At 39.0% G+C, this 26,194-nt stretch overlaps 1 protein-coding gene across 1 annotated transcript; it reads right to left on the bottom strand.

Annotated features, from left to right (window-relative positions):
* Positions 1-260: 260 nt before the first annotated feature.
* Positions 261-26,194, bottom strand: LOC307126081 (uncharacterized protein). Its single transcript, XM_079816453.1, has 4 exons — positions 25,873-26,194; positions 16,793-16,856; positions 13,800-14,034; positions 261-2,460 (listed from the first exon to the last, which is right to left on the bottom strand). Exons 3-4 carry the CDS (start codon positions 13,969-13,971, stop codon positions 890-892), a joined length of 1,743 nt encoding a protein of 580 aa, XP_079672579.1. The 5' UTR covers positions 13,972-14,034; positions 16,793-16,856; positions 25,873-26,194; the 3' UTR covers positions 261-889.

The raw sequence follows: 26,194 nt of genomic DNA on the forward strand, positions 1-26,194 counted from the left end.
CTCACAACATAAATAAACTTCACAAGAGTTTTTCAGGTGAGAAAGTAGTGTTTTAAAGCTCAAATCAGTGGTTTATTGTTTATAGTACATATTCACATATTGCCTGAACAACATATTAATCGGTTGAGTTTTATATTTCATTTTGTTTTAGATATACATGTAGTAACGATAATCAATGTATGCTTTGCCTGGACCACATTTGTGTGGCTATTAATGTGCAAGATTCTTAAAATGAAAATGAAGGGGCAGAGTTGTGTTTTAAAACATATTTTGTTTTATTATTGCCTAAAATATACATACAGATAACCGTGAGTAGCCAGAGTGAGCTGAGTGACACCATCAAGAATGCAGTTTCATATGCAGAATTACTGGACTGTGTCCTCCTGTCCTCGGGAGTATGTTCTGCTGAATCGAACTTGGTAAGTCCAAACTACCAAGGACGCGAGAGTGAAACTCTCAAGAATTCAGAGTAAAAATACACTATATTGCCAAAAGTGTTGGGATGTCTGCCTTTACATGCACATGGACTTTAATGCCATCCCATTCTTAATCCGTAGGCTTTAATATAGAGTTGGCCCACCCGTTGCAGCTATAACAGCTTCAACTCTTCTGGGAAGGCTTTCCACAAGGTTTAGGAGGGTGTTTATAGGAATTTTTGACCATTTTTCTGGAAGCACATTTGTGAGGTCAGGCACTGATGTTGGACGAGAAGGCCTGGCTCTCAGTCTCCGTTCTAATTCATCCCAAAGGTGTTCTATCAAGTTGAGGTCAGGACTCTGTGCAGGCCAGTCAAGTTACTCCACACCGAACTCGCTCATCCATGTCTTTATGGACCTTGCTTTGTGCACTGGTGCGCAGTCATGTTGGAACAGGAAGGGGTCATTACCTCTTAACGGGTGTAAGGCTTCTTTCCAGTGTGAACTCTCATGTGGGCTTTAAATTTCTCTGTTTGAGTGAAACTCTTTCCACACTGTTGGCAGGAGTAAGGCTTCTCTCCAGTGTGAATTCTCATGTGGATTTTAAGACTCTCTTTTCGAGTGAAACTCTTTCCACACTGTTGGCAGGTAAAAGGCTTCTCTCCAGTGTGAACACTCATGTGGACTTTAAGAACCTTTATTTGAGTGAAACTCTTTCCACACTGTTGGCAGATGTAAGGCTTCTCTCCAGTGTGAATTCTCATGTGTTCCTCAATGCTTCCTTTATAAGCGAAACTCTTTCCACACTGTTGGCAGGTGTAAGGCTTCTCTCCAGTGTGATTTCTCATGTGTTGCTTAAAGTTTCTTTTTTGAGTGAAACTCTTTCCACACTGTGGGCAGGTGTAAGGCTTCTCTCCAGTGTGAATTCTCATGTGTTGCTTAAAGTTTCTATTTTGAGTGAAACTTTTTCCACACTGTGGGCAGGTGTAAGGCTTCTCTCCAGTGTGAATTCTCATGTGTTCCTCAATGCTTCCTTTATAAGCAAAACTCTTTCCACACTGTTGGCAGGTGTAAGGCTTCTCTCCAGTGTGAATTCTCATGTGGGCATTAAGACTCCCTTTTTGATTGAAACTCTTTCCACACTGTTGGCAGGTGTAAGGCTTCTCTCCAGTGTGAACTCTCATGTGCATCTGAAGTTGTCCTTTTTGAGTAAAACTTTTCCCACACTGTGGGCAGGTGTAAGGCTTCTCTCCAGTGTGAACTCTCATGTGGCCTTTAAGACTCCCTTTTCGAGTGAAACTCTTTCCACACTGTTGGCAGGTGTAAGGCTTCTCTCCAGTGTGAACTCTCATGTGCATCTGAAGTTGTCCTTTTTGAGTAAAACTTTTCCCACACTGTGGGCAGGTGTAAGGCTTCTCTCCAGTGTGAATTCTAATGTGTTCCTCAAGGTTTCTTTTTTGAGCAAAACTCTTTCCACACTGTTGGCAGGTGTAAGGCTTCTCTCCAGTGTGAATTCTCATGTGGGCATTAAGACTCCCTTTTTGATTGAAACTCTTTCCACACTGTTGGCAGGTGTAAGGCTTCTCTCCAGTGTGAATTCTCATGTGTTCCTCAAGGTTTCCTTTATTAGTGAAACTCTTTCCACAATGTTGGCTTGTGTAAGGCTTCTCTCCAGTGTGAATTCTCATGTGTTTCTCAAGGTTTCCTTTATGAGTGAAACGCTTTCCACACTGTTGGCAGGTGTAAGGCTTCTCTCCAGTGTGAACTCTCATGTGGTCTTTAAGATGCCCTTTATTATTGAAACTCTTCCCACACTGTTGGCAGGTGTGAGGTTTCTCTCCAGTGTGAATTTTCCTGTGGACTTTAAGGTGTTTTTCAATTAAACTCTTTCCAGTCTTTTGAGTGATTATTTGTGAGGAAATCTTTTCAGTCTGTGAGCAACTAAAAGATTTTTCTCCAGTTATGAAATCATGATGTTGCCCATCCAGATCTTTCTCTTCAATTTCATTTAGTTCTTGACTCTCCACTTTCAGTGCCATTAGACCTAAAAGAGAAAAAAACAAGTTCGCCCCAGTTTAATGGCAGAAAACAACAGACATCAAGTCATTAAAACATTTGAGGCATCAAAACTAAAAACATCTATGCTACAGCCTATACCCAGTAAGCTACAGAAAGAGGGATTGCATTTCTTTAGGAAAACCTCCAAACTCTTTTTTCCTCATGTTTGGATTCTAAGTGTTCAGGACACTGCCACAGTTGTTATTGAAGTGGTTCGGAATAAAGGGGCTTTGCTATTTGGGGAAAATACCTAAATACCTGACAGATATTACGATTGAGATTCGATTTGAAACTAAATCTTTTTAAAGTCAAGCTTCAGCAACAATTAAAGGAGTACAAGATGCTGTAGGAGCCAAATGTAACAATCTGTTTCAAACACTAGATGGCAGTGTGCACCAGTGGTGTAGGCGGGGTCACCAGTAACATCACATGATATTTAAACTTCCTGCGGGTTGTATCAGTAGGGACAGGTGGCGGGAACATATGGTTCTTACAATAGAATCACTGCTTTAAACTCTGTAACAACAGCCTATACATTTGAGTAAATTGACAGCAAGTGCAAAGAAACAGAAAAGCAAAGATTTTTTTCTGTGTGGACATTTTTTATTCCAAATCATGAGTCAAGAACATCTTCCCACCTGTCCGTGGCTTATAGGAAAGCCATAACAAAAGTACATTTTACATTTAGTCATTTAGCAGACGCTTTTATCCAAAGCGACTTACAAATGAGGGCAATAGAAGCAACTAGAACAGTCAAGGGCAACAATTTGCAAGTGCTGTAGCAAGTCTCAGTTAATCTAGCACAGAACAGATAATTATTATAATTTTTTATTAATAAATAAATTAGACAGACAGAAAATGAATAGAATGATAAGTGCTATTCTTGATTTGTCAGGTGCTGCTGGAAGAGATGTGTCTTTAGATGTTTTTTGAAAATGGCTACAGACTCGGCTGCTCGAATTGAGAAAGGCAGGTCATTCCACCAAGTGGGGGCGGTCCAGGAAAAGGTCTGTGACAGCGATTTCATGCCTCTCTGGTATGGCACCACAAGGCGTCGTTCACTGGCAGAACGTAATTTCCATGTGGGTGTGTAAGTCTGAACGAGCGAGTTTAGGTATATTGGTGCAGAGCCAGTGGTTGCTTTGATGGCGAGCACCAGTGCCTTGAATTTGATGCAAGCGGCTATTGGTAGCCAGTGCAGACTGATGAAGAGAGGCGTGACATGCGCTCTCTTCGGCTCATTAAAGACCACCCTCGCCGCGTAAGAACCATCTTGGACTAATACCCCTTTTCCACCAAAGCAGAGCTAGAGCTAGATCGGAGCCTGAGCCTAGTTTCAAATCAGTTCTTTGTGTTTCCACACCCAAAGCCCCAGCTCCGAGCCAGGAAAAGTGGTTCTTAAGTAGCACCAAAACATTGCTGGGCTAGAACAGGGCTAGAAGTAAGAACCGATTACGTCAGGCGCTGGGGGCGGGGTCAACAAGGCCAACACAAACTTGAGATCCGCCATTTTTGAAATAGCAGCTAATGGAGCTAACAGCTGCTGCTCGTTTGTAATCTCCGTCTATACAAATTACGGCGAACTGCATGAATGCGTTGGATTCGCTGTGTTTTCGTTGTGTTTTGATGCCGATGTAGGATCGTAAAGCCATGTGAATCAATAGTAACGCAACGTTTGCTTTGTTGATGGAAGGCTTGTTCGCAGCGGTGCTGTGCAGAGACCGATCGCCGTATGATAACGAGTCCAGCGAGAGCATATGACTCCTTTTGCTTTTGATTCACTCATGCGTTTTTTTTTTTTATATATCATACGTGGATCGGTCTGCGCAGCGCCGATGCGTCTCGAACAAGCCTGGTGTGTTTGTGTTTCCCGCTGCCCAGGGTTGCCAGGTTTTCACAACAAAACCCGCCCAATTGCTTCTCAAAACAAGCCCAATCGCGTTCCAGGGGAGGGATTCCCCAGTAAAAATCACATTTGGGGGTAAAATATGTGTTTTTTGACATGGTTGCCTACTCGCATTCCCGGGGCTAAATATCACATAATTGGGGTCACTTCATCCCGCGGACATGAAAAAACAGCCCGCGGCAAAACCACAGACTTGGCAACACTGCCTTTCTCGTTGCTGAGAAAGATGAGACGTATACAGTGACGTAAGACATGGCTCTGTTGTGGCTCTCAGCATGTGGAAAAGCAAACGGTTCTTAGAAGGCTCCTCAGTCGAACCAACTATGAACTGGGACTAGCTCTGGCTCTGAATTAGCTCTAGCACTGCCTTGGTGGAAAAGGGGTATTAGAGGATATCGTTCGGACTAGTTTTCTTGTGCATTGGAATGCATGGAGGAATTCTGTAAATGGAAAGGGTTTCGGCTCATGCATATGGCAGAGTGAGTGACTTCTAGGGGAGTGTGGATTGCTTGCCGGATGTGTTGCAGAGTCTTGCACTGAACAATGTTGAATGCGGAGAAATCTTCGAAGCACTACGAAACGAGAGTTTGAAGGAGATCTATTGCAGTATGGCTCTTTTGTTAAAACATTTGAACAAGCCATTGAAAAGAAAACAGGTGACAAGCAAGAATGTCTTTACTATCTCAAGCAAACTGTTTTGGCTGCTTGAAGAGTGGACATGTAAGTAAAGATTGTAGAAACTAGTAGTGGGATGTTCGGATCAGTTTACTGACTCGGATCTTTGAATCTTGTTCAGCAAAATTAACAAATCTTTTTTCAAGTATTTTTGTTTATTTCTGCAGAATCTAATTAAAATGTTACATGTTACATTTTTCAACACATTTAGAACTTCTGGAATAAAAATAAACTATAAGCTAATGCAGCCATGGCCAAACCTTGAAAAATAAATTATTAATTAATTGCTATAGCTTGCTTCAGGCTATGTATGCAGTCTGTTAGTTCACCTCACCTCCCGATACAAATCGTTCTTTCTTTTGTCAGCGTGACAGCCTCACAGGGCCGGCCCAAGCCCTTAAGGGGCCCTAAGCAGAATTTTATTTGGGGGCCCCTCAGCACCACCAATACGATTGACTATTGTCAATTCTTGATAATTTGCACACCCAGTATCAATGTTAGTAGTTGTAGCGTTGTTTCTTACATCATGTCTGGCTGTCATGTTTTCACCCTTATACGGTTTTTAATTGTACCAGTAGCAAACCCACAGGTGTGGTCAGGTGTAAATATTCAAAACCTTACAGTACAACAGTTCAGACTGGGATATGTACATTTTTTATCTTTTTTAAAAAAATGTTTTTAAAACAAGTTTCTTATGCTGAATATGCTCACTTTTCCACAGGATTATTTGATGAATAGAAGGTTCAAAAGAACAGCAATTCTCTGAAATAGAAAGCTTTCAAAAAATATCCTAAAAAACATTGTACACAACTGTTTTCAACACTGATAATCATAAATGTTTTTTGAGTATCAAATCATTATATTATAATGATTTGTGAAGGATCATGTGACACTGAAGACTGGAGTAATGATGATAAATTCAGCTTTGATCACAGGAATAAATTACAATTTACACACAAAAATAAAATGGTGCTATATGGCACTAAAAGTGTGTCTTTGTCGTAATCATAGGGGAACCACTTTTGGTGCTATATAGCACCATATCTTAACAGGTTCTGTATATGGTAGCGGTGCTATATAGCACCATAGTCAGCGGTGCTCTATAGCACCTCAGCCAAAGAACCGCTGAAGAACCACTGAAGCATTTTATTATATCACATAGAAAACAGCTGTTTTACATAACAATAATTAATATTTTTACTGTATTTTTGATCAAATAAATGCAGCCTTGGTGAGCAGAAGAGACTTAGTTTAAAAACAAGAAATGTTGATTTCTTTCAAACATTAAAGAGCACCTATCATGGCATTTAAAATGTTCCAAATATTGTTTTAGAAGTCCCCAACAACAGTTCTGCATGCATGCAATGACAAAAAAGACTTTAGTTTTCTTATAATATGCATTTATTTTTACCTGTTTTGACAGCGATTCTCAAATGATTCCTTTAGTGATTCACTTTTCAAAACCCTGCCTTTAAGTGACGCTAATCTGCGGTGATTGGTCAGATGACCCAGTCAGTTGTGATTGGTATAGTCTGTGCAGATATTTTCGGAAACGGAACGCCCATCAAAGTCTTATAGTGACAGTAATTTGTTAATATGTGTCAGGAGTTATGAATATGAAAATCGCATCGGAACCGTTTGATTGTAATATGAGCCTCAGCTGATCTCATTCATAAAAAACTCCTCTATTCTCCTCACGAAGACTCGCGACAAATCAACATCCCTCAGGGCTTTTAGTTCAAAATTGTGCAGATGAGGAGACATATTGATAGATTCTCATATGTCTGTGTCAAACTTCTAAACAGAGGAGTATTTTTTATTCAATACTTCCTCAAAATGCGCAGATGTAGCCTAATCACGAGCGATGGAGTCTCTTTTGTGTTGTTTTCAATTCATCCTGGCAGCCGGAGGGCGCTCTGTGCACATGTAGTCCATATATGGTACAGACAGACGAAGAAGATACCATGTGCCATAATAAAAGTCCATAATAAAAGCTTCCTGAGATCGCGAGACATGCAAATAGAGACATTTGATGATTAAATAAACACACAATCGCGACAATGTATGGTTTGTCTTCAAGCCACTTAGTCTTCAAATGCTCATCCTTGGGCAGATGAAAAAAGTTTGCTTTTGAGTCACACTTCAGAACACAGCGTCTCGTCGCCATGATGTTTTCTAGTTTTCACTGGCGTCTTGGAGCGAAATAAGTGGGCGTATCGTATTCAAATAACTTGACAAGTTGACGTCATCTAGTCAGAGAAAAAGCTTCGGTCTTCTAACGATTCTTAAAAATGACTCAGAGTCGACTCTTACTTTTGAAAGAAAATAACTATATATACGGTGCACTGTCATATTTCAAAACTTTGCAGGATGTTTTTGTTCACTTAAATCTATGTTACACACTACATGAAAGGTAAATTTCAAAATTCCATGATAGGTGCTCTTTAAACAGAGCTTTTATTTTGGTGGAAATAAAAAAAAAAGTGCATTCCATTCGACTGTGTAGAAAGAACCTATTTATTTTGTAAATAAAAACTTCCAAAATATAGGCTACACAACGTGGGCTATAATTCCAAGGGGACGATATAGCACTTGCAGAAAAACACTTATACTGAGAAACTGGAAGCTATGCTGTAGGCTACTCCGTCCAAAAGATTTTCGCACTTAACTAAACCACATCACATTCTCAAATCCATCCATTCATAAAAAGGTTACCGGGCAACTGACGCTGATTTTTCTCGCACTTCGGACTTTGAACCCTGGCTTACAAGTGAATAGTGTCCGAGGGTGCCGCGAGCTCGTGCAGTGCTGTCAGAATCAATCCGTGCATATATTAGAAAACGTAACGTTTTGCAGTTTATTTAGTAATTGTTTAAGGCCGTTTCGCAATTTCAATCATTAAAATAACATGCAGCAAAAAGTCATTTCATGTGCTCTTGGGGGCCCCCTGGTGGCCAAGGGGGCCCTAAGCAGCCGCTTAGTTCGCTTATGCCTTGGGCCGGCTCTGCAGCCTCATATGGAAATGAATACATGCGTCCAGAAACAAAAGATTAGTTCATCTCTCGAGTCTCGGGTCATTCGTTCATCAAGTCCCAGCCCCATAGACAAGACTATGCAGTCACCGGAAACAGAAAAGATTAGTTCATCTTTCCAGTCTTCTCGTTTGAGTCGTTCGTTCAAGTCCCCATAGGCTGAATGCAGAAACAGAAATGATTAGTTTATCTCTCGAGTCTTCTCGTTCAAGTCGTTTGTTCTTTTTTCACGCTTCCCACTTCCCGGCTCGAAACATATACAACATTACAGTCGTATTATTGACTGCATGTTGTAATATATTTATTATTATAAAATCATCAGAAGATATGTGCAATAAACATTTGTTATGCCTATCCATTCTAACCAACCCAACCTGCCCAGGCCTCATAAGAAAATCAATTATTATACTAGCTAAAAAACTGAACTAAACAAACATAAAAACTATGCACTTGTTTGTAAGGAGGGTTGTGAATTAACTAATTTCTGTATCCAACATGGCTGTCACGTGACAAAAGAACAAGACTTGAGAGATTAACTGTTTCTGCATTCAGTCTATTGGGACTTGAACGAGAAGACTCGAGAGATGAACTAATCTTTTCTTTTTCCGGTGACTGCATAGCCTTGCCTAACGGGGCTGGGACTTGATGAACGAATGACTCAAACCAAGACTCGAAAGTTGAACTAATAATTTCTGTTTATTGTACAGAACATATGAGAGGTTGCGCATGCGCGGTCAACACAAAATGAACAAATCGCTCTGAGACAACTCGTTGTTCTCGAGTCATATTAAAGATTTGTTCAGGATGAACGATGTGTCGTTCATGAACGACACATCACTAGTAGAAACCCATTAATATGTAAAGTTTGCAATCAAATGCATCCCTCCTTGCTTCACATAGAAACCAAAAGCAAACCATCACCATTGACAGTAAAAAAGCTCTTGTTACTTTACCTGCTTGTGGTCAAACTGTGGCCGGGAATGAAGAGTGTGTTCTGTCCATCAAGTCAAAGCAAAGTCAGGTACCATGATTGTCAACACCTATGCATTTTTGGATCCTGGAAGTTCAGCCAGTTTCTGTATACATCTTATGAGAAAACTGAATCTTACAGGAACAAGTATACTGCTCCGTACTTTAGGCCTGTAAGAAAGGTCTGTAGACACGTTCATGCTCTCTGGTCTTCAAATTTCATGCCTATTATGGAGAAACTTTTATGGATTTACCAGAGCTGTATATTCAAGAATCAATGCCGGTGAGCAAGAATAACATTCTCACTTAGAACGACTTAAATGATTATCCATATCTGGAGAGTATCAGAACTCCCAGTATTAATGCAGAGGTTGAACTGTTGATTTGTCTCAATGCATAAATATCTTATGGAACCGTGGGAAGTCATTAACAGTCAAGTCCGAGGACCCTATGCTGACAAGACCCTATTGGGGTGGGTTGTGAATGGGCCACTAAGAGGTGGTAATAGTGAAAAAGGTGTCCTGTAGTCACTGCCAATTGGATCTCAGTTGCCAGGCTGGAGGATCTGTTGATATGTTGATATAATCATGATTTGAATGAGAAACTGTCAGATGATGATTTTACCATGTCCAGAAACAACCAACAGTTTGTGGAAATAATGGAAACCACAGTCAAGTTTGAAGAGGGTCATTATTATATAGACTTACCTGTTAAGTCTCCTGATATCATCATGCCAAACAACCGCAGTGTCGCGGAATGGGTGTGTCCTTGGTCTACAAAGAAACCGTGAATATCAGCAAGAGTATACATCCTTTCTGTCTGATGTTATTGATAAGGAATATGCAGAGGAAGTACCACCTCACAAGTTGATCCGAGAAGATTGTAAGGTTTGGTACATACCACACCACGGTGTATATCATCTGAAAAAGAAAACTTAGTAGTGTTCGATTGCGGTGCAGTATTTAAAGGAACCTCTCTGAATGGTCAGCTGCTGCAGGGCCCCTATCTCACCAACTCTCTGTTGGGAGTTCTTACGAGGTTCAAACAGGAGCTTGTCGCTTTGATAGCTGATATACAAGTCATGTTTCATCAGGTAAAGTTTTCTCAGAAACGTGGACTTTCTGTGTTTTTTGTGGTGTCCTAGTGGTGCTGTGAGAAAGATGGCTATGAAGTATAGGATGAAAGTACATATTTTTTGGGCAGTATCCTCACCCAGTTGTGCTAATTATGCATTAATGAGGACTGCAAAGACCAACAAGCACACTTTGACCATTGTCTTTTGAACATCATTTTTCAGCTGCATTTATGTTAGGAGAGTCAAGAGTTGCTCCATTAAAGCAGATGACAATCCCGATGATGGATCTTACGGCTGCTGTTCTTGCTGTACGAGTTGATAGAATGCTAAAAAGGGAGTTACAGATTGACAGATTCAGTTACACACCCTCAAAGATTCAACTGATTTTGTGCAATGGAGGCACATAAAGTCAAGTGTAAATCCAGCTGATGAGCCATCTAGGGTACTTTGTGCTGAAGAATTTTTAGCATGTAAGAGATGGCTTAAGGGACCTGATTTTCTTTTGAAAGAAGCATGACCCAAGTCCAACATGAATCTGCTGTCAATATCTCCAGATGACCCAGATATCAAAGTGGAATGCACAGCACATGCCTTTGTCGGTCAGGTTTCAAAGTCTCCAACCCTTAGGTTTCTAAACTTCTTTTCTGCTTTTGTAAGACTTAAACCTCTGTTGTATGGATGCTCAAGGTCAAGGAGATGCTTATGCAGTTTGTGAAACAAAGGAGGGCTTTACCGACATCTTCTTGTGCAAAGAGTTCTCCAGGCACTGAATCAAATAGATTTCTTACAACACTGAAAGAGGAAGGCCAAAATGGGTGGCAAATCATTGACTGCTGATGATCTCATGAAAGCAGAAATTGCTATTATTCAGTATTATCAGCGAGAGATTTCCTGATGAGATTATTGCATTGAAGGCAGGAGCCACTGTCAAGAGAAAGAGTGACATCTTTCGGCTTGATCCAGTGCTGCACAATGGTCTTTTGAGAGTAGGAGGGAGACTTTCTAGAGCCGCCATGGCTGAGGAAGAAAGGCGTCCAGTTATCTTGTCAAAGGACCAGGCTGTTTCTCAACTTATTTTGAAGTATGTACATCAGCAACTGGGCCACACAGGAAGAAATTATATGTTGTAATTTCTCCGTAAGCGTTACTGGATAACCAACGCTAATTGTCGGAAAATAATCTCTGACTGTGTCATATGTCGTCGTCTTGAGGGAAAGGTTGGAGAGCAAAAAATGTTTATGACTTGCCAGCAGAGAGAGTTTTACCTGATTTACCCCCATTTACAAACGTTGGAGTTGACTACTTTGGGCCCATTGAAATCAAGAGAGGTCGAGGAACTGTTAAACGCTACAGGGTAATTCTCTGAGTGGGAGCTGAGGGAAGCAGTAACTGGGTTAGACCTTAACAAGATCCAACGTGCATTGTCATCAAGAGAACTTAAGTGGATATTCAACCCTCCTACCGGGTCTCACATGGGTGGAGTTTGGGAGAGGCTTGTGAAAAAGGTGTTGTATTCAACCTTTAGAGAACAATCTATGGATGATGAAAGCTTTCAAACTCTTCTCTGTGAGATCGAAGCAGTCTTTCCCGTCACATTACAAAAGCCTCTGACAATGTGAATGATCTTGAAGCACTTATTCATATTCTCCTTCTAAAGTAATACAAGTAAACCAGTAATGACTCCTGGAGTTTTTGAAAAGGGAGATTTGTACATCAAAAAGTGATGGAGATGGGTACAATACTTGTCAGATCTCTTCTGGAAAAGATACTTACCATTACTTCAAGAGAGACAGAAATGGATAAAACCACGACAAAGCTTTACCGTGGGAGACCTTGTTGCTATCATGGATCCTGTAGCTCCTTGTTGTTCATGGTTGAAGGGAAGAGTAATTAAGACCTTGATAGGCCTGTGTGAGTGATAGCAGCGGACTTTAATCAGACGTATCTGAACCCTTGGTATTTCTAACTGACTTGATCCTGATGATCTGAGTGATCTGTTGGGTTTGTATTCTATTAGCATATCTGCGATGTATTTAGGTCCTAGGCCATTAAGCGATTTATATACCAGTAATAGCACTTTAAAATCTATTCTAAATGTAACTGGAAGCCAGTGTAAAGACCTGAGGACTGGTGTGATGTGGTCATATTTTCTGGTTCTGCTCAGAATCCTGGCAGCAGCGTTCTGTATGAGCTGCAGCTGTCTAATGGTCTTTTTTGGGAAGGCCGGTGAGAAGACCATTACAATAGTCCACCCTGCTGGTGATGAAAGCATGAACGAGTTTCTCTAAGTCTTGCCTGGAAACAAAGCATCTAATTCTGGCGATATTTTTCAGATGATAGTAAACTGATTTAGTTATTGCTTTGACATGACTACTGAAACTCAATTCTGACTCCAAAATCACACCCAGATTCCTGACTTGATCTTTAGTTGTTTGACCCCTAGCTTCAAGGTAGGCGTTCACCTCGAGAATTTCATCTTTGTTTCCAAATGCAATGACTTCAGTTTTGTCTTTGTTTAACTGAAGAAAGTTTTGGCACATCCAGTTGTTAACTTCATCAATGCATTTGTACAGGGAGTCAATGGGGCTGTAGTCATTAGGTGATAGGGCTAAGTAGATCTGGGTGTCGTCACCATAGCTGTGGTAAGCCATTTGGTTCTCTCTCATTATTTGGCTCAGTGGGAAGCATGTACAGGTTGAATAGGAGTGGTGCAAGAATAGACCCATGTGGGACTCCGCATGTCATGGATATCCACTCAGACTTATGGTCACCTATACTCACATAATAACCTCTCCCTTCTAAGTATGACCTGAACCATTTGAGGACCATCCCAGAAAGCCTGACCCAGTTTTCCAGCCTGTCATGAAGATTGTTGTGAATGCAGCACTGAGGTCGAGTAGTACCAGCACTGATAATTTACCTGTATCAGTATTGAGGTGAATATCATTTATTATCTTTATGAGTGCTGTCTCTGTGCTTTGATGTGGTCGGAAACCGGATTTGAAAATTGTCAAAAGTATCTGTTTGAGCTTAAGAATTTGTTTAGCTGATTGAAAACAACTTTTTCAATGATCTTGCCTATGAAAGGGAGATTTGAGATTAGTCTGTAGTTGCTCAATATGGTGTTATCCAGATTACTCTTTTTCAGGAGGGTTTAAGGGACTTTGGAAGAGTGCCAGAAAGAAGTGAGGCGTTTACCACTTCTAGGAGATCTGCTTCTAAAAAGTGTATTTCAGTGTGGTACTCCAGTTGTATGGCAGCAGACAAGGCACCCCTCCAAAGGATAATAATTAATACAGCCCCCAAAAAATCACTGGTTGTTCGCTACTCTCCCTGGAAAGCATTGTCTGCTCTCACTCTCTCTCTCAAAGGCCAACAACATCACCAAGACATATCACATCCAGGGAACCACCTGTTTAACCTTTTGCCCTCAGGTAGACGTAGATATTGGGTTATGTTCCTTAAAATATAGTTTTTCAGGCCTCTTCCATATTATTTTACTAATTTAATGTGTGACGTCTTAATAATGAGTATTTGTCAGGTCATGTGATATCTACATGTCTGTCCACATGAGGCAACCCACTTAATGTAAGATTTCAAAAATATCCCTAATTTCTGTAGAGCTGGACATTTGAATAAGGATCAAATGCTCTGAGAATGAAACCAACCTGTTTGTTCCTCAGTATCTTCATGTTTCACTCTCAATGTTTCTTCAACCTTCACGTCTTCACTCTCCTCTTTAATAAACGCCATCTTTGTTTGTTCCTCAGTATCTTCATGTTTCCCTCTCAATGTTTCTTCAATCTTCACGTCTTCACTCTCCTCTTTAATAAACACCATCTTTATGATAGTGTGTCACGTGAATCTCAGTCGCTTCACCAGGAGTTTTTCTGTGTGTTTGTCCTGTTTAAGATGAGAATAATTAACAGAAATATAAATACTCAAAACTAAATCTCTGAGTGTGTCTCAATCAGCTCTAGTTGATTGATACACTCAATTTTTCATTTAACCATATAAACTAAATTACTGATCTAATTATTGATCTAAAGCCCACACTGTCACTGTATGATAATTGAAATGAACTGATGACATCAGCGTTTTCTCCAGAATGGCTATACAGCTGAATAAAATTATGCTGCATTATTTTCCTGTTTAACACTTTAAAGTTGCTTTGAAACAATCTACATTGTTAAAAGCGCTATATACAGACGTGCTCAAATTTGTTGGTACCCCTCCACAAAAAACGAAGAATGCACAATTTTCTCTGAAATAACTTGAAACTGACAAAAGTAATTGGCATCCACCATTGTTTATTCCATATTTAATAGAAATCAGACTTTGCTTTTGATTTTTTATTCAACATAATATTGTAAATAATAAAACAAATGAAAATGGCATGGACAAAAATGATGGGACCGCTAACCTAATATTTTGTTGCACAACCTTTAGAGGCAATCACTGCAATCAAACGTTTTCTTTAGCTCTCAATGAGACTTCTGCACCTGTTAACAGGTAGTTTGGCCCACTCTTCCTGAGCAAACTGCTCCAGCTGTCTCAGGTTGGATGGGTGCCTTCTCCAGACTGCAAGTTACAGTTCTTTCCACAGATGTTCGAAAGGATTCAGATCAGGACTCATAGAAGGCCACTTCAGAATAGTCCAATATTTTGTTCTTATCCATTCTTGGGTGCTTTTAGCTGTGTGTTTTGGGTCATTATCTTGTTGGAGGACCCATGACCTGCGACTGAGACACAGCTTTCTGACACTGGGCAGTACGTTTCGCTCCAGAATGCCTTGATAGTCTTGAGATTTCATTGTGCCCTGCATAGATTCAAGGCACCCTGTGCCAGGTGCAGCAAAGCAGCCCCAAAACATAACCGAGCCTCCTCCATGTTTCACTGTAGGTATGGTGTTCTTTTCTTTGAAAGCTTCATTTTTTCATCTGTGTTCATAGAGCTGATGTGACTTGCCAAAAAGCTCCAGTTTTGACTCATCTGTCCAAAGGACATTCTCCCAGAAGGATTGTGGCTTGTCAATATGCATTTTAGCAAATTCCAGTCTGGCTTTTTTATGTTTTTCTGTCAAAAGTGGAGTCCTCCTGGGTCTTCTTCCATGGAGCCCACTTTCGCTCAAAAAGCGACGGATGGTGCGATCAGAAACTGACGTACCTTCACCTTGGAGTTCAGCTTGTATCTCTTTGGCAGTTATCCTTGGTTCTTTTTCTACCATTCGCACTATCCTTCTGTTCAATCTGGGGTCGATTTTCCTCTTGCGGCCGCGCCCAGGGAGGTTGGCTACAGTTCCATGGACCTTAAACTTCTTAATAATATTTGCAACTGTTGTCACAGGAACATCAAGCTGCTTGGAGATGGTCTTGTAGCCTTTACCTTTACCATGCTTGTCTATTATTTTCTTTCTGAGCTCCTCAGACAACTCTCTCCTTTGCTTTCTCTGGTCCATGTTCAGTGTGGTGCACACAATGATACCAAACAGCATAGTGACTACTTTTCTCCATTTAAATAGGCTGAATGACTGATTACAAGATTGGAGACATGTGTGATACTAATTAAAGAAACTATTTAGTTTAAAATATCACTATAATCCAATTCTTTATTATCTTTTCTAAGGGGTACCAACAAATGTGTCCAGGCCATTTTAGAATATCTTTGTAGAATAAGCAATAATTCATCTGTTTTCACAGCTTCTTTGCTTTATTCTATGACATACCAAAGGCATGCAAGTATACATGGTAAAATAGCTTTTAATTTCATCACTTTTCAGGAGGAATGAAGCATTATTTCAATGAGCTGTAAGGGTACCAACAAATTTGACCACGTCTGTAAATAAAGTTGACTTGACTTGACTAGATGAGACACTGATAAAGGACAAAGACTGTCATAAAACTGCCCATAAAAACACTCTAAATACAACAATTATTAGACTAAATATAGACTAAATCATAGAGACAGAAAAGTCACTGTAACAGGAACGGCCCAGCTTATGATTATATAGTTTTATTAATTTATTGTTTTCTCTATAATGAAGTGTACTTAGTGGATTCTGGATTGTGTTTAACAAATAAAAGAGTGACCATTAGTTCCACAAACACAGACGTAGATATTCTATACTGATGTAGAAATATATGTATGATACATTTGAACCCTTTTCTTTGGCCACTTGAATACTTAAATATTTAAAGGTGTTAGCTGTAATCTTACACTGCAAAATGATCACTTAAAAAAGGATTAAACTCATCACAATAATTTAATGAACAAAGCTCACAGAAAATGGCCACAGGTCGGAGCTAAGCAGGATTTTACCACCTCCTCCTCATGTTGAGCCAGGAAAACCCCTGTGTCTAGTTTCATAAAGCTCAGTTTCTCTCATCTCTACTCGCCAGTGACCGAGTTCATGTTTATGATAAACTGATTCACGATATAAAGATATGATATATAGAGAGAAATGAGACGCATCTTCTCTGTTACTCACGTGTGGAAATACTCGAAATAAATAAAGTTCATTAATGTTAGATAATGCATTATAATGTTAAGTTCAATAATCAAATTGAATAATCATAAGTCATTTAACAGTTCCTGTTCAAACTATAAAATTGCCTGATCAGTTTGCATTGATTTAAACACTTTAAAAGCTTAAAACACAAACCTTTCTTCAGCAGAATCACAGCAGATGCACAAGCACGGCGCAGCCTTATGACATCACAACACCACTACAAAATAAAAGTCCTGATCACATGCTCAAGTCACAGATGTGTGTAGGCATTCACATACAGATAATAAAACACATATCAGTTGAATTCTTGAAGAAATACATATTTAAATGCATGTTGGTCAATGATGTGCTAAAAATAACTACCAAAGAAAGAGTTTGAGCAACATCTAATATGTGAGATTCTGTTCTGTGTGTTGAAACCATTTCTTACCCTAAACTTACCCATATCACCACACCTGTCCCGAACCCTACCCGTTTACCACCTCAATAACAGCAAAGGTATTTTGCAATACAATCTGAACAAAGTAAGTACATTGTACTTATTTTTTGATGTAAGTACATAGTAGTTAAGGCCACCTAATATAAAGTGGGGCCATAAATTCTTTCAAAAAGACACAAAGTTGTTTAGTATAATACCAAAAACAATGTTTCTGAAATGTTTAACTGGGTAAAATGTATTTATTATTTTGAAAGACACTTCTTTTACTCTATCAGTGAGAAAGTTTTTTTTTTTTTTTTTTTGCATGGACCAAATCTTTTTCCAATTTAAATTTATAAATAAATGATTCCGATAAGAGATTGCAGGAGGTACAGAGATGATATAGATTCATCATCAAGATGGAGCCAATGTGTACGGCCGGCCGTCTGTTGCTCCCGGTTGCTTGGATGTTTGTCCTGTTTTTATTAACTGTTTCAAAGACTGCAGACTCTCTTCCAGTGTACGACCGCCAAACACTGCTCGGCATTAGATCAACTGTGGATAATATGTTGATCGATAATATTAATCAGGGTGAAAAAGGCAATTCACCCCCTCCCCCATTCCTGCGTGGATTACCTGCCTATCTGTGCCAAACCCCAGGCTCTCTTGGGAGAAAGAAGCGGTTCAGACGCCGTGTGATATGACGGCTCATAAAATTAGAGCCTTGGTCAGACTGGATAATTCTGGGAATGCCAAATGTTGACAAAAATCAGTTAAAGCTTTGAGAATAGATTTTGTAGTGATGGACCTGACAGGATATGCAGCTGGATATCAAGTAGACAAACACATAACTTTAAGTAAATACAGATGACCAACCTTTGAACTAGGTAAGGGACCTACACAATCAACGAGCAAATGTGTTGAAACCATTTCTTACCCATATCACCACACCTGTCCCTAACCCTACCACGAGCACAATGGGATGAACGCGTTGAGTGAAATCCATGTCGAATATCACTAATTCTGACTAGGTAAAGTTCCCAGTATCAAAACACAAATCACTAAGGACGGATTCACGCTAAATATGAAAGATTATCGTGTAGAATATCCTTTTATTAGTCAGACTATATGCTATATTGTCTTTTCCCCGTCTCGTCTCTCCTCGTTTTTCCTAGCCACACCCCCTTTATCGTCAAATGCGTGATACGTGAGCACGTAAATAAGAGATGAAATATACAGTATAACTATATACATATATACGAAAACACTGTAAAGGCACAGAATAAATAAAATAAACATTTTATAATGTAAATCACCATATTACTGTCAAACAATATTTTAGTGTCTGTAGTTTCACCGGGCTACATTTATAACTATTGTGTACATTCATCCGAAAGCTAACAACGCCATTTCATCGAACATTGTATCTGATGTTGTTCAAGGACTTCAGAATATTTCACCAGAGGCGCCAAATTTTATTTTGGGAAATTTTAATCATGTGTCACTTAAAAAGACCCTGCCAAATTTCTATAAATATATCACATGCCCAACAAGACAATATAAGATGCTGGATCTCTGTTACGGGACTATAAAGGGGGCATATAAGTCTGTACCATTGTCAGAACTGGGATCTGCTGACCATAACTGTGTGCATCTCCTTCCTGTTTATAAACCCTTACTTAAGAGAGAAAAACCTCAGATGAGAGAAGTTAAAATGTGGTCCGAAGACTCTATCGTCCATTTGCAAGGGTGCTTCGATTGTACGGACTGGGAGGTGTTTAAAGACTCTTGTGAACATATTGATGAACTGACTGATGTTGTATGTTGTTCATATATAACTTTTTGTGAGGATATGATTGTGCCTACACGTAAATTTAAGGTTTTTCCAAATACTAAACCATGGATGTCAAAATCAGTCAAAACAAGTTTGCAAAGCAAGAAGCTAGCCTACAAGCAGGGGGAAGGCTTAGAGAGGGCAAGAGCGAGGAAGGATGTTAGAACGGAGATCCTTAAAGCTAAGCAAGCATATAAAGTTAAGTTGGAAAATAATTTGGCAGTCAATAATTTAGGCTCAGCTTGGTCTGGTATGAAGAAAATTGTGGGATTACAGCATAATGTGAACAAGAGCACTGTGCGTATTGACGGTTTTAGATCAAATGATGACCTTTCGAATGCTCTTAATAGGTTTTATTCAAGTTTTGATTTTAAAGATGACGTAGAAGAATTACGATGCCTGTGTAAGGATGATTCCCACATAGTCTTAGAACAGGCAACAGTGGAGAAAATGTTTCTCTCCACTAAGGTGAATAAGAGTCCTGGTCCAGACTACATATGTGGGAGCATATTAAAGCACTGTGCAAAGCAATTAACTTCAATATTTTCTGATATTTTTAATTGGTCACTACGGGCACAACAGGTACCTAGCCTGTGGAAAAATGTCTATTATTACTCCTGTTCCCAAATGCAATAACCCTAAAGTATCAAATCTGATCTGAGACCAGTTGCCCTCACCTCCTTAGTAATGAAATAATTTGAGAAATTGGTATAGATATATATAGATATATATGTATATATAGAGAGAGCAAATAGAAGTGTTGAGGATGCTTCACTTATGTTGTTAAACTTACTGACTAAGAATCTGGAGGGGAAAAATACCCACACAAGATTGTTGTTCATTGACTTCTCTTCTGCTTTTAATACTATACAACCACACATCCTAGCCAGAAGATTGCTAGAGTATTACAAGTTGAACCACAATTTAGTCGGATGGTTACTGGACTTTTTAACTAACAGAATGCAGAGGGTAAAAGTGAATGGTAGCTTTTCGGATGTATCATGTTTATCCACTGGATCACCTCAAGGCTGTGTTCTTTCACCATTACTATACATTTTGTACACCAATATGTGTCAAAGCTTACATGAAAACAGGATATTTATTAAGTTTGCTGATGACACAGTGATAGTGAGCCTGCTGCAGGGGGAAGAGTCTGGTCATGGTCCAGTTGTGGATGATTTTGGTGCAATGATTCTTATCTAAAGTTAAATATTATCAAAACGAAAGACATGATCATTTATTTTAGAACACACGCTGTTGATCACGTCACTACGATCGTGTGGAGAGTTATAAATATCTTGGCACAGTTATAGATTCAAAACTGTCATTTGAGTTGAATTGTGAAATGGTCTGTAAAAAGGGTCATCAACGTTTGAGTTGCCTTAGGAAACTTGCTAAATTTTATATTGACAGACACATGCTGACTATGTTTTACTCTGCTTTTATTGAATCTATTATGTCATTTTCCATTGTGGTGTGGTATGGAAGCCTGTCAATGAAGAATAAAAACTCCCTACACCAAATTGTTAAATGCAGGGAGGACTTTCAAGGACTTTTTAAAGCACCTTTTATTTTAAATCAAGCACAATAAATACGAGAAAGGTGGGTGTGTTACTGCTAATATATCAAATACCTACTGTACCTGAGTCTATCATTAATGCAGTAATGCTAAGGCATATACTGCAACTAAAATACAATTTCCAATTGGGAAAAATTTTCCAATTTTACAAAATTCAATGAGGAAAGAGGCTGGTGTACAAGAGTTTTTTACGAGCGAGTTTTAACGAGAGACGCAGTTTGCAGCTCTTATTCCTGCATTTAACATTTATTTCACACTAGTTTTAGTTTTCTTTTTTATAAATCATTACTTAATTAAAACATCGAAATATAGAGATAATATTGTACACATGAATTTTCCAATTAAATGAAAAGATATGGACAAGTTGATTGTTAGGCATTAAAAATATGCAAAATTATTTATTAAATCACCTGTGCATGTACCTTTTTAAAAATCAATTTAAAGGCTTTTAAGACCTGCACATATTATATTTAACAGATATAATTGCTGCCGTAATAACGGCCCATTTCAAATGTTTACGTGCTTTTCTTCTTTTCATTTTTTGAACGGTGATGAAATATTGCTCTTGTAAATACTTGCCAGCATTTTTCAATTCAATTCAATTCAAATGTATTTGTATAGCGCTTTTCACAATACACATTGTTTCAAAGCAGCTTTACAGAAAGTGCATTTCATAAATGTACATTGAAAAATGTTAGAAAGAGAATGTTAAAGAAAAATGTTAGAAAAAGTTAATCAATCATGTATTAATTTAGGCCATAACAACGCTGGCGTTGAGTCGTCTCTTCACAGGCGTCGAGTCGTCTCATCACAGGTGTTGGGGAATCTGAAGTCTCCATGAGAGGCTGGATACAAACTGGAGCTGACGAACTAGTTACCTCGGGACTAGTGTCCCGAGATAACAACAGAAAAGCAGATGGGAAATAATTAGCATAGCTGCTGTTCAGAATATTAATGCTTTTGATCCGATTTAAATGTAGTATAAAAGGTAATTATAATGTGAATGCTTGGCTAAAGAGATGCGTCTTTAATCTAGTTTTAAACTGGGACAGCGAGTCTGAACCTCGAACAATATCAGGAAGACTATTCCAGAGTTTAGGAGCTAAATGTGAAAATGCCCTCCCTCCTTTAGTGGACTTAGATATCCTAGGAATGACCAGAAGCCTCGAGTTTAGTGATCTTAAAGAGCGCGATGGATTGTAGGGCGATAGTAGATCCGTTAAATACACTGGAGCTAAACCATTTAGGGCTTTATAGGTCAGTAGCAATACTTTGTAATTGATACGGAACTTAATAGGTAACCAGTGTAGAGATGATAAAATTGGTGTTATATGAACACAGAACATCAGAAATAGATAGCATGTTACGTAGTTTAGCAATGTTTCTAAGGTGGAAAAATGCCGTTCTTGTAACATATGAAATATGATTTTCGAAAGACAAGTTGCGGTCTAATATAACACCCAGGTCTTTTACTGTAGTGGATAAAGTGACAGGACATCCTTCCAAGTTAAAGTTGTATTGTGAGAGGTTGTGGTTGTGAAAGTTGTGGGCAGTTTTTTGGACCAATAAGTAATACCTCCGTTTTATCTGAATTTAATAGCAGAAAATTACACATCATCCAGTATTTAATCATTTCAACACACGCTGTCAGTTTAGATAATTTAGCGATAATTTAGCTGTTTTCATCTGTTTTCGTCGTGATGAAATATATAATTGAGTGTCATCAGCATTACAGTGGAAACTAATTCCATGTTTTCTTATAATATTACCAAGTGGCAGCATATATATTGAGAATAGCAGAGGGCCTAACACGGATCCTTGCGGCACCCCATAGTCTACTGATGTTATCTTTGATTTTTCCCCATTTAGACAGACAAAATGATAGCGGTCTGATAAGTACGATCTAAACCAGTTTAATGCCTGTCCCTGAACACCAGTGTAATTTTGAAGTCGATCTAATAGTATTTTATGATCTATAGTATCGAATGCAGCACTAAGATCGAGTAGAACTAGTATTGAGATACAGCCTCGGTCAGAAGCTACAAGTAAATCATTTGTGATTTTAACGAGCGCAGTTTCTGTGCTATGATGCGGCCTGAATCCTGATTGAGATTTTTCATAGATATCATTTTCTTGCAAGAAAGAGCACAATTGAGCGGACACAACTTTTTCTAGTATTTTAGACATAAATGGGAGATTTGAAATTGGTCTGTAATTTGCTAGGTTATTATGATCTAATTGTGGCTTCTTAATGAGAGGTTTTATGACTGCCAACTTGATTATTCCTGGAACATGACCTAAAGATAAAGACGAGTTAATAATATTGAGAAGAGGCTCTTCCACTACAGGTAACAACTCTTTCAGTAGTTTAGTGGGTATTGGATCTAATAAACATGTTGTTGGTTTAGATGCAATGATAAGTTTATTTAGCTCTTCCTGTCCTATAGTTGTAAAGCGGTGTAGTAGTTCTTGAGGGGCGATAATTGAGGTTGAATCATAAGATATAGGGGTGTAACGGATCGCAGTTGATCCGTGATCCGTACGGATCACGACCCACGGTTCGGCACGCACGTGACCCGCTAAACTTGTGGATTAATCTGAATTGTTTAGCGATCGCAGACTAAAAGACAGTTTTTCTGCCAATATTGCTTTATAAAGTGATCTCGTTCCTTTAAACTCGATGCTGAGTTTCAGAGAAACGCATGTTCACGTGAATAGGGCATGTTAATCAGTGGCTAGTGGAGAAGTAGAAGAACTTGAAAAGCCTCCCGCATCATTCAAATCACATGTATGGGAGCATTTTGGCTTCCCCGTAAAATATAATGATGACGGAAGAAGGGTGGTGGACAAAACTGTAACAGTATGTAGGCACTGTGGCACGAGAAAGCCGTATGAAAGTGGCGCATACATCGAGCATGGCACCTGCTGACGCCTGTTTCACAGATACTCCGTTTGCCGTGCGTATGCGGTGCGTATTTTTTCCGTACCCTTGTTAACGGATACAGCTTTCACTGCACGGGGCTTCGGTCTGTCAGTGCGTTCCAGGAGCACGTGGCCATACAGATGTGCTGATCGTTTCCGCACAGTCTATTTTTTTTTTTTATGTGCTGGCGCTGAATTAAAGTGACAGCGCATCCGCATTAAAACAAACATGTATCGATGCGAAAATCTAGTAATTCCACCACAGATGCATATAATGTAAAGTCTACTCGGTTTTAAAGTCAACACATGGCATTTTGCCTCGAGTAAAGCAAGGAAAACGGCCTTTAAGTAAACAAGGAGAAATAATGGAGAGCACCTGTCCTTTCTTGGAGGTGGAAAAAAAAAATTCTTTATGACCTGCAGGATTTCTTGTAAAAAGATTTAAAAACGAAAGAAAAGCGTAAGTTAATTTAAAATGTTTGTTATTTTAACATAGTCTATTGTCTGTTTTGCAATTTGCATGAGCAACGTAATATATACATCTAAAGTAGGTATTAGGCTATATAAATACAAAGTAATGAATTCAATAAAACATTGTTTAAGTTTAAACATGATATCTATAAAATAGTGTATAGGCCTACAAAGAGAATTGCAATGCTGACAAGTGTGAGAGGTCTACTTTCCCTGAGAATGTTGACATCATAATCTCTTAAAAAAAAAAAAAAAGAAGAAACTCAGGCCCATTTTCACATCTCAGGTTGTTTTTAGTCAAATTTGGTTAATTCAGATGGTTATATATTTATTTTATTTTTGTTAACACCAAAAGTTTCTTGTTGACCTATAAACCATATAGGTTATGTTAAGTTTCTTGTTAACCTATAAACCATATAGGTTATGTTAACACCAAAAGTTTTCATGTAATAAATGGAAAGCAAATAAAAATAGTCTCCTCCCCCTTTTATTCTGATCCGAAAAATTATCCGATCCGTGACTCATGATCCGTAGTTCGATCCGAACCGTGAGCTTTGTGATCCGTTGCACCACTATTAAGACATCATTAAAGATTGTACATTTACAATTTTGTTTCTGATGCCTTCTATTTTCTCAGTGAAGAAATTCATAAAATCATTACTACTAAACTGTAACGGAATATTTTGCTCAGGCGATGTTTGTTTATTTGTTAGTATAGCCACAGTGTTAAATAAAAACCTTGGATTATTTTGGTTATTTTCTATTAGTTTGCGGAGATGCTCAGCCCTGGCTGCTTTTAGGGCCTTTTTATAACGTGACATACTATCTTTCCACGCGATTCTAAAGACCTCTAAATTAGTTTGTTTCCATTTACGCTCTAAGTTACGAGTTTCTCTCTTGATAACATGTGTAGCACTGTTGTACCGTGGTGCTTTAGTTTTCTCTCTAACCTTTTTTAATCTAATTGGTGCCACAATTTCTAATGTACTAGAGAAAATGGTGCTCATACTGCTAGTCTTTTCCTCTAGTTCATCTGTTTGTTTGGGTTCACTGAGCAGCTGAGCCAGATCAGGTAAGCTATTTGAGAATCTATCTATAGTGGAAGGATTGTTCTGCCTGTTCGATAACGTGGTGCAACATGACAGATTTCAGCAGTACGCAGTATGCAAGTTACCATGTAATGGTCAGTGACATCATCACTTTGTGGTATAATATCTATGTCGGTTGGGTTGGTTCCATGTGATATAATTAAATCTAGTGTGTGATTAAGACGATGAGTGGGACCAGTGACGTTTTGCTTGACCCCAAAGGAATTTAATAGATCTGTAAACGCAGCCCCTAATGCATCATTTGTGTTATCTACGTGTATGTTAAAATCTCCAACAATTAATGCTTTATCGACGTTGACCAATAGATCTGAGAGAAAGTCTGCAAACTCTTTTAGGAAATCAGCATAGGGCCCTGGAGGTCTATACACAGTAGCCAAGGCTAGAGATAATACGGATTTCTTTCTTACATCTAAGAGCGTAACATTTAGCACTAGTACTTCAAACGAATTAAACCTGTGACCTGTTTTCTGGGTAACATTTAGAATATCTCTATAGATTGTTGCAACACCCCCGCCACGACCAATCAGACGGGGCTCATGCTTATAACAGTATCCTGGTGGAGTAGACTCATTAAGACCGAAATAACCATTTGGCTTAAGCCAGGTTTCAGTAAGGCAAAGTACATCGAAACTATTATCTGTGACCATTTCATTTACAATAACCGCCTTAGGTGTGAGCGATCTAATGTTTAGAAGACCTAGTTTTAGAAATTGTTTTTGTTCACTAATATTGAGATTTTTTTGAGGTTTAATCACAATTAGATTTTTCCTAGATCCTACAGTAGATTTAATGTTTGACCTCACTAAACGAGGAATAGACACAGTTTCTATATAATGTTCTACATTGGTAACTATGTCAATTAAGTTAGGACAGCAAAGACTGATTTGTACTTTGACTTACTAGTCATATGGTGGTGTGTAACGTCATCGAGATGTTGTCCGACAGAAGAGCCGCTCCGATTCTGCTGGGGTGAAGGCCATCAGGACGGAAGAGCCTAGGTCGCTCCCAGAACAGATTCCAATTATTTACAAAGAGCAGCTTCTGTTCATTACACCATGACATTAACCATTCATTTAGAGCAAATAATCTACTGAACTTTTCATGTCCTAGTCGGTACGTGGGAAGGGGTCCAGAAACGATGATCGTTGCTTCAGGCGATGTTCTGCGCACCGTCTCGACCAGACTCCTGTAGTCCTTCTCCAGAACCTCCGTCTGCCGCAGC

This window comes from Gobio gobio, assembly GCF_949357685.1.
Source record: "Gobio gobio genome assembly, chromosome: 5".
Classification (NCBI taxonomy): Eukaryota; Metazoa; Chordata; class Actinopteri; order Cypriniformes; family Gobionidae; genus Gobio; species Gobio gobio.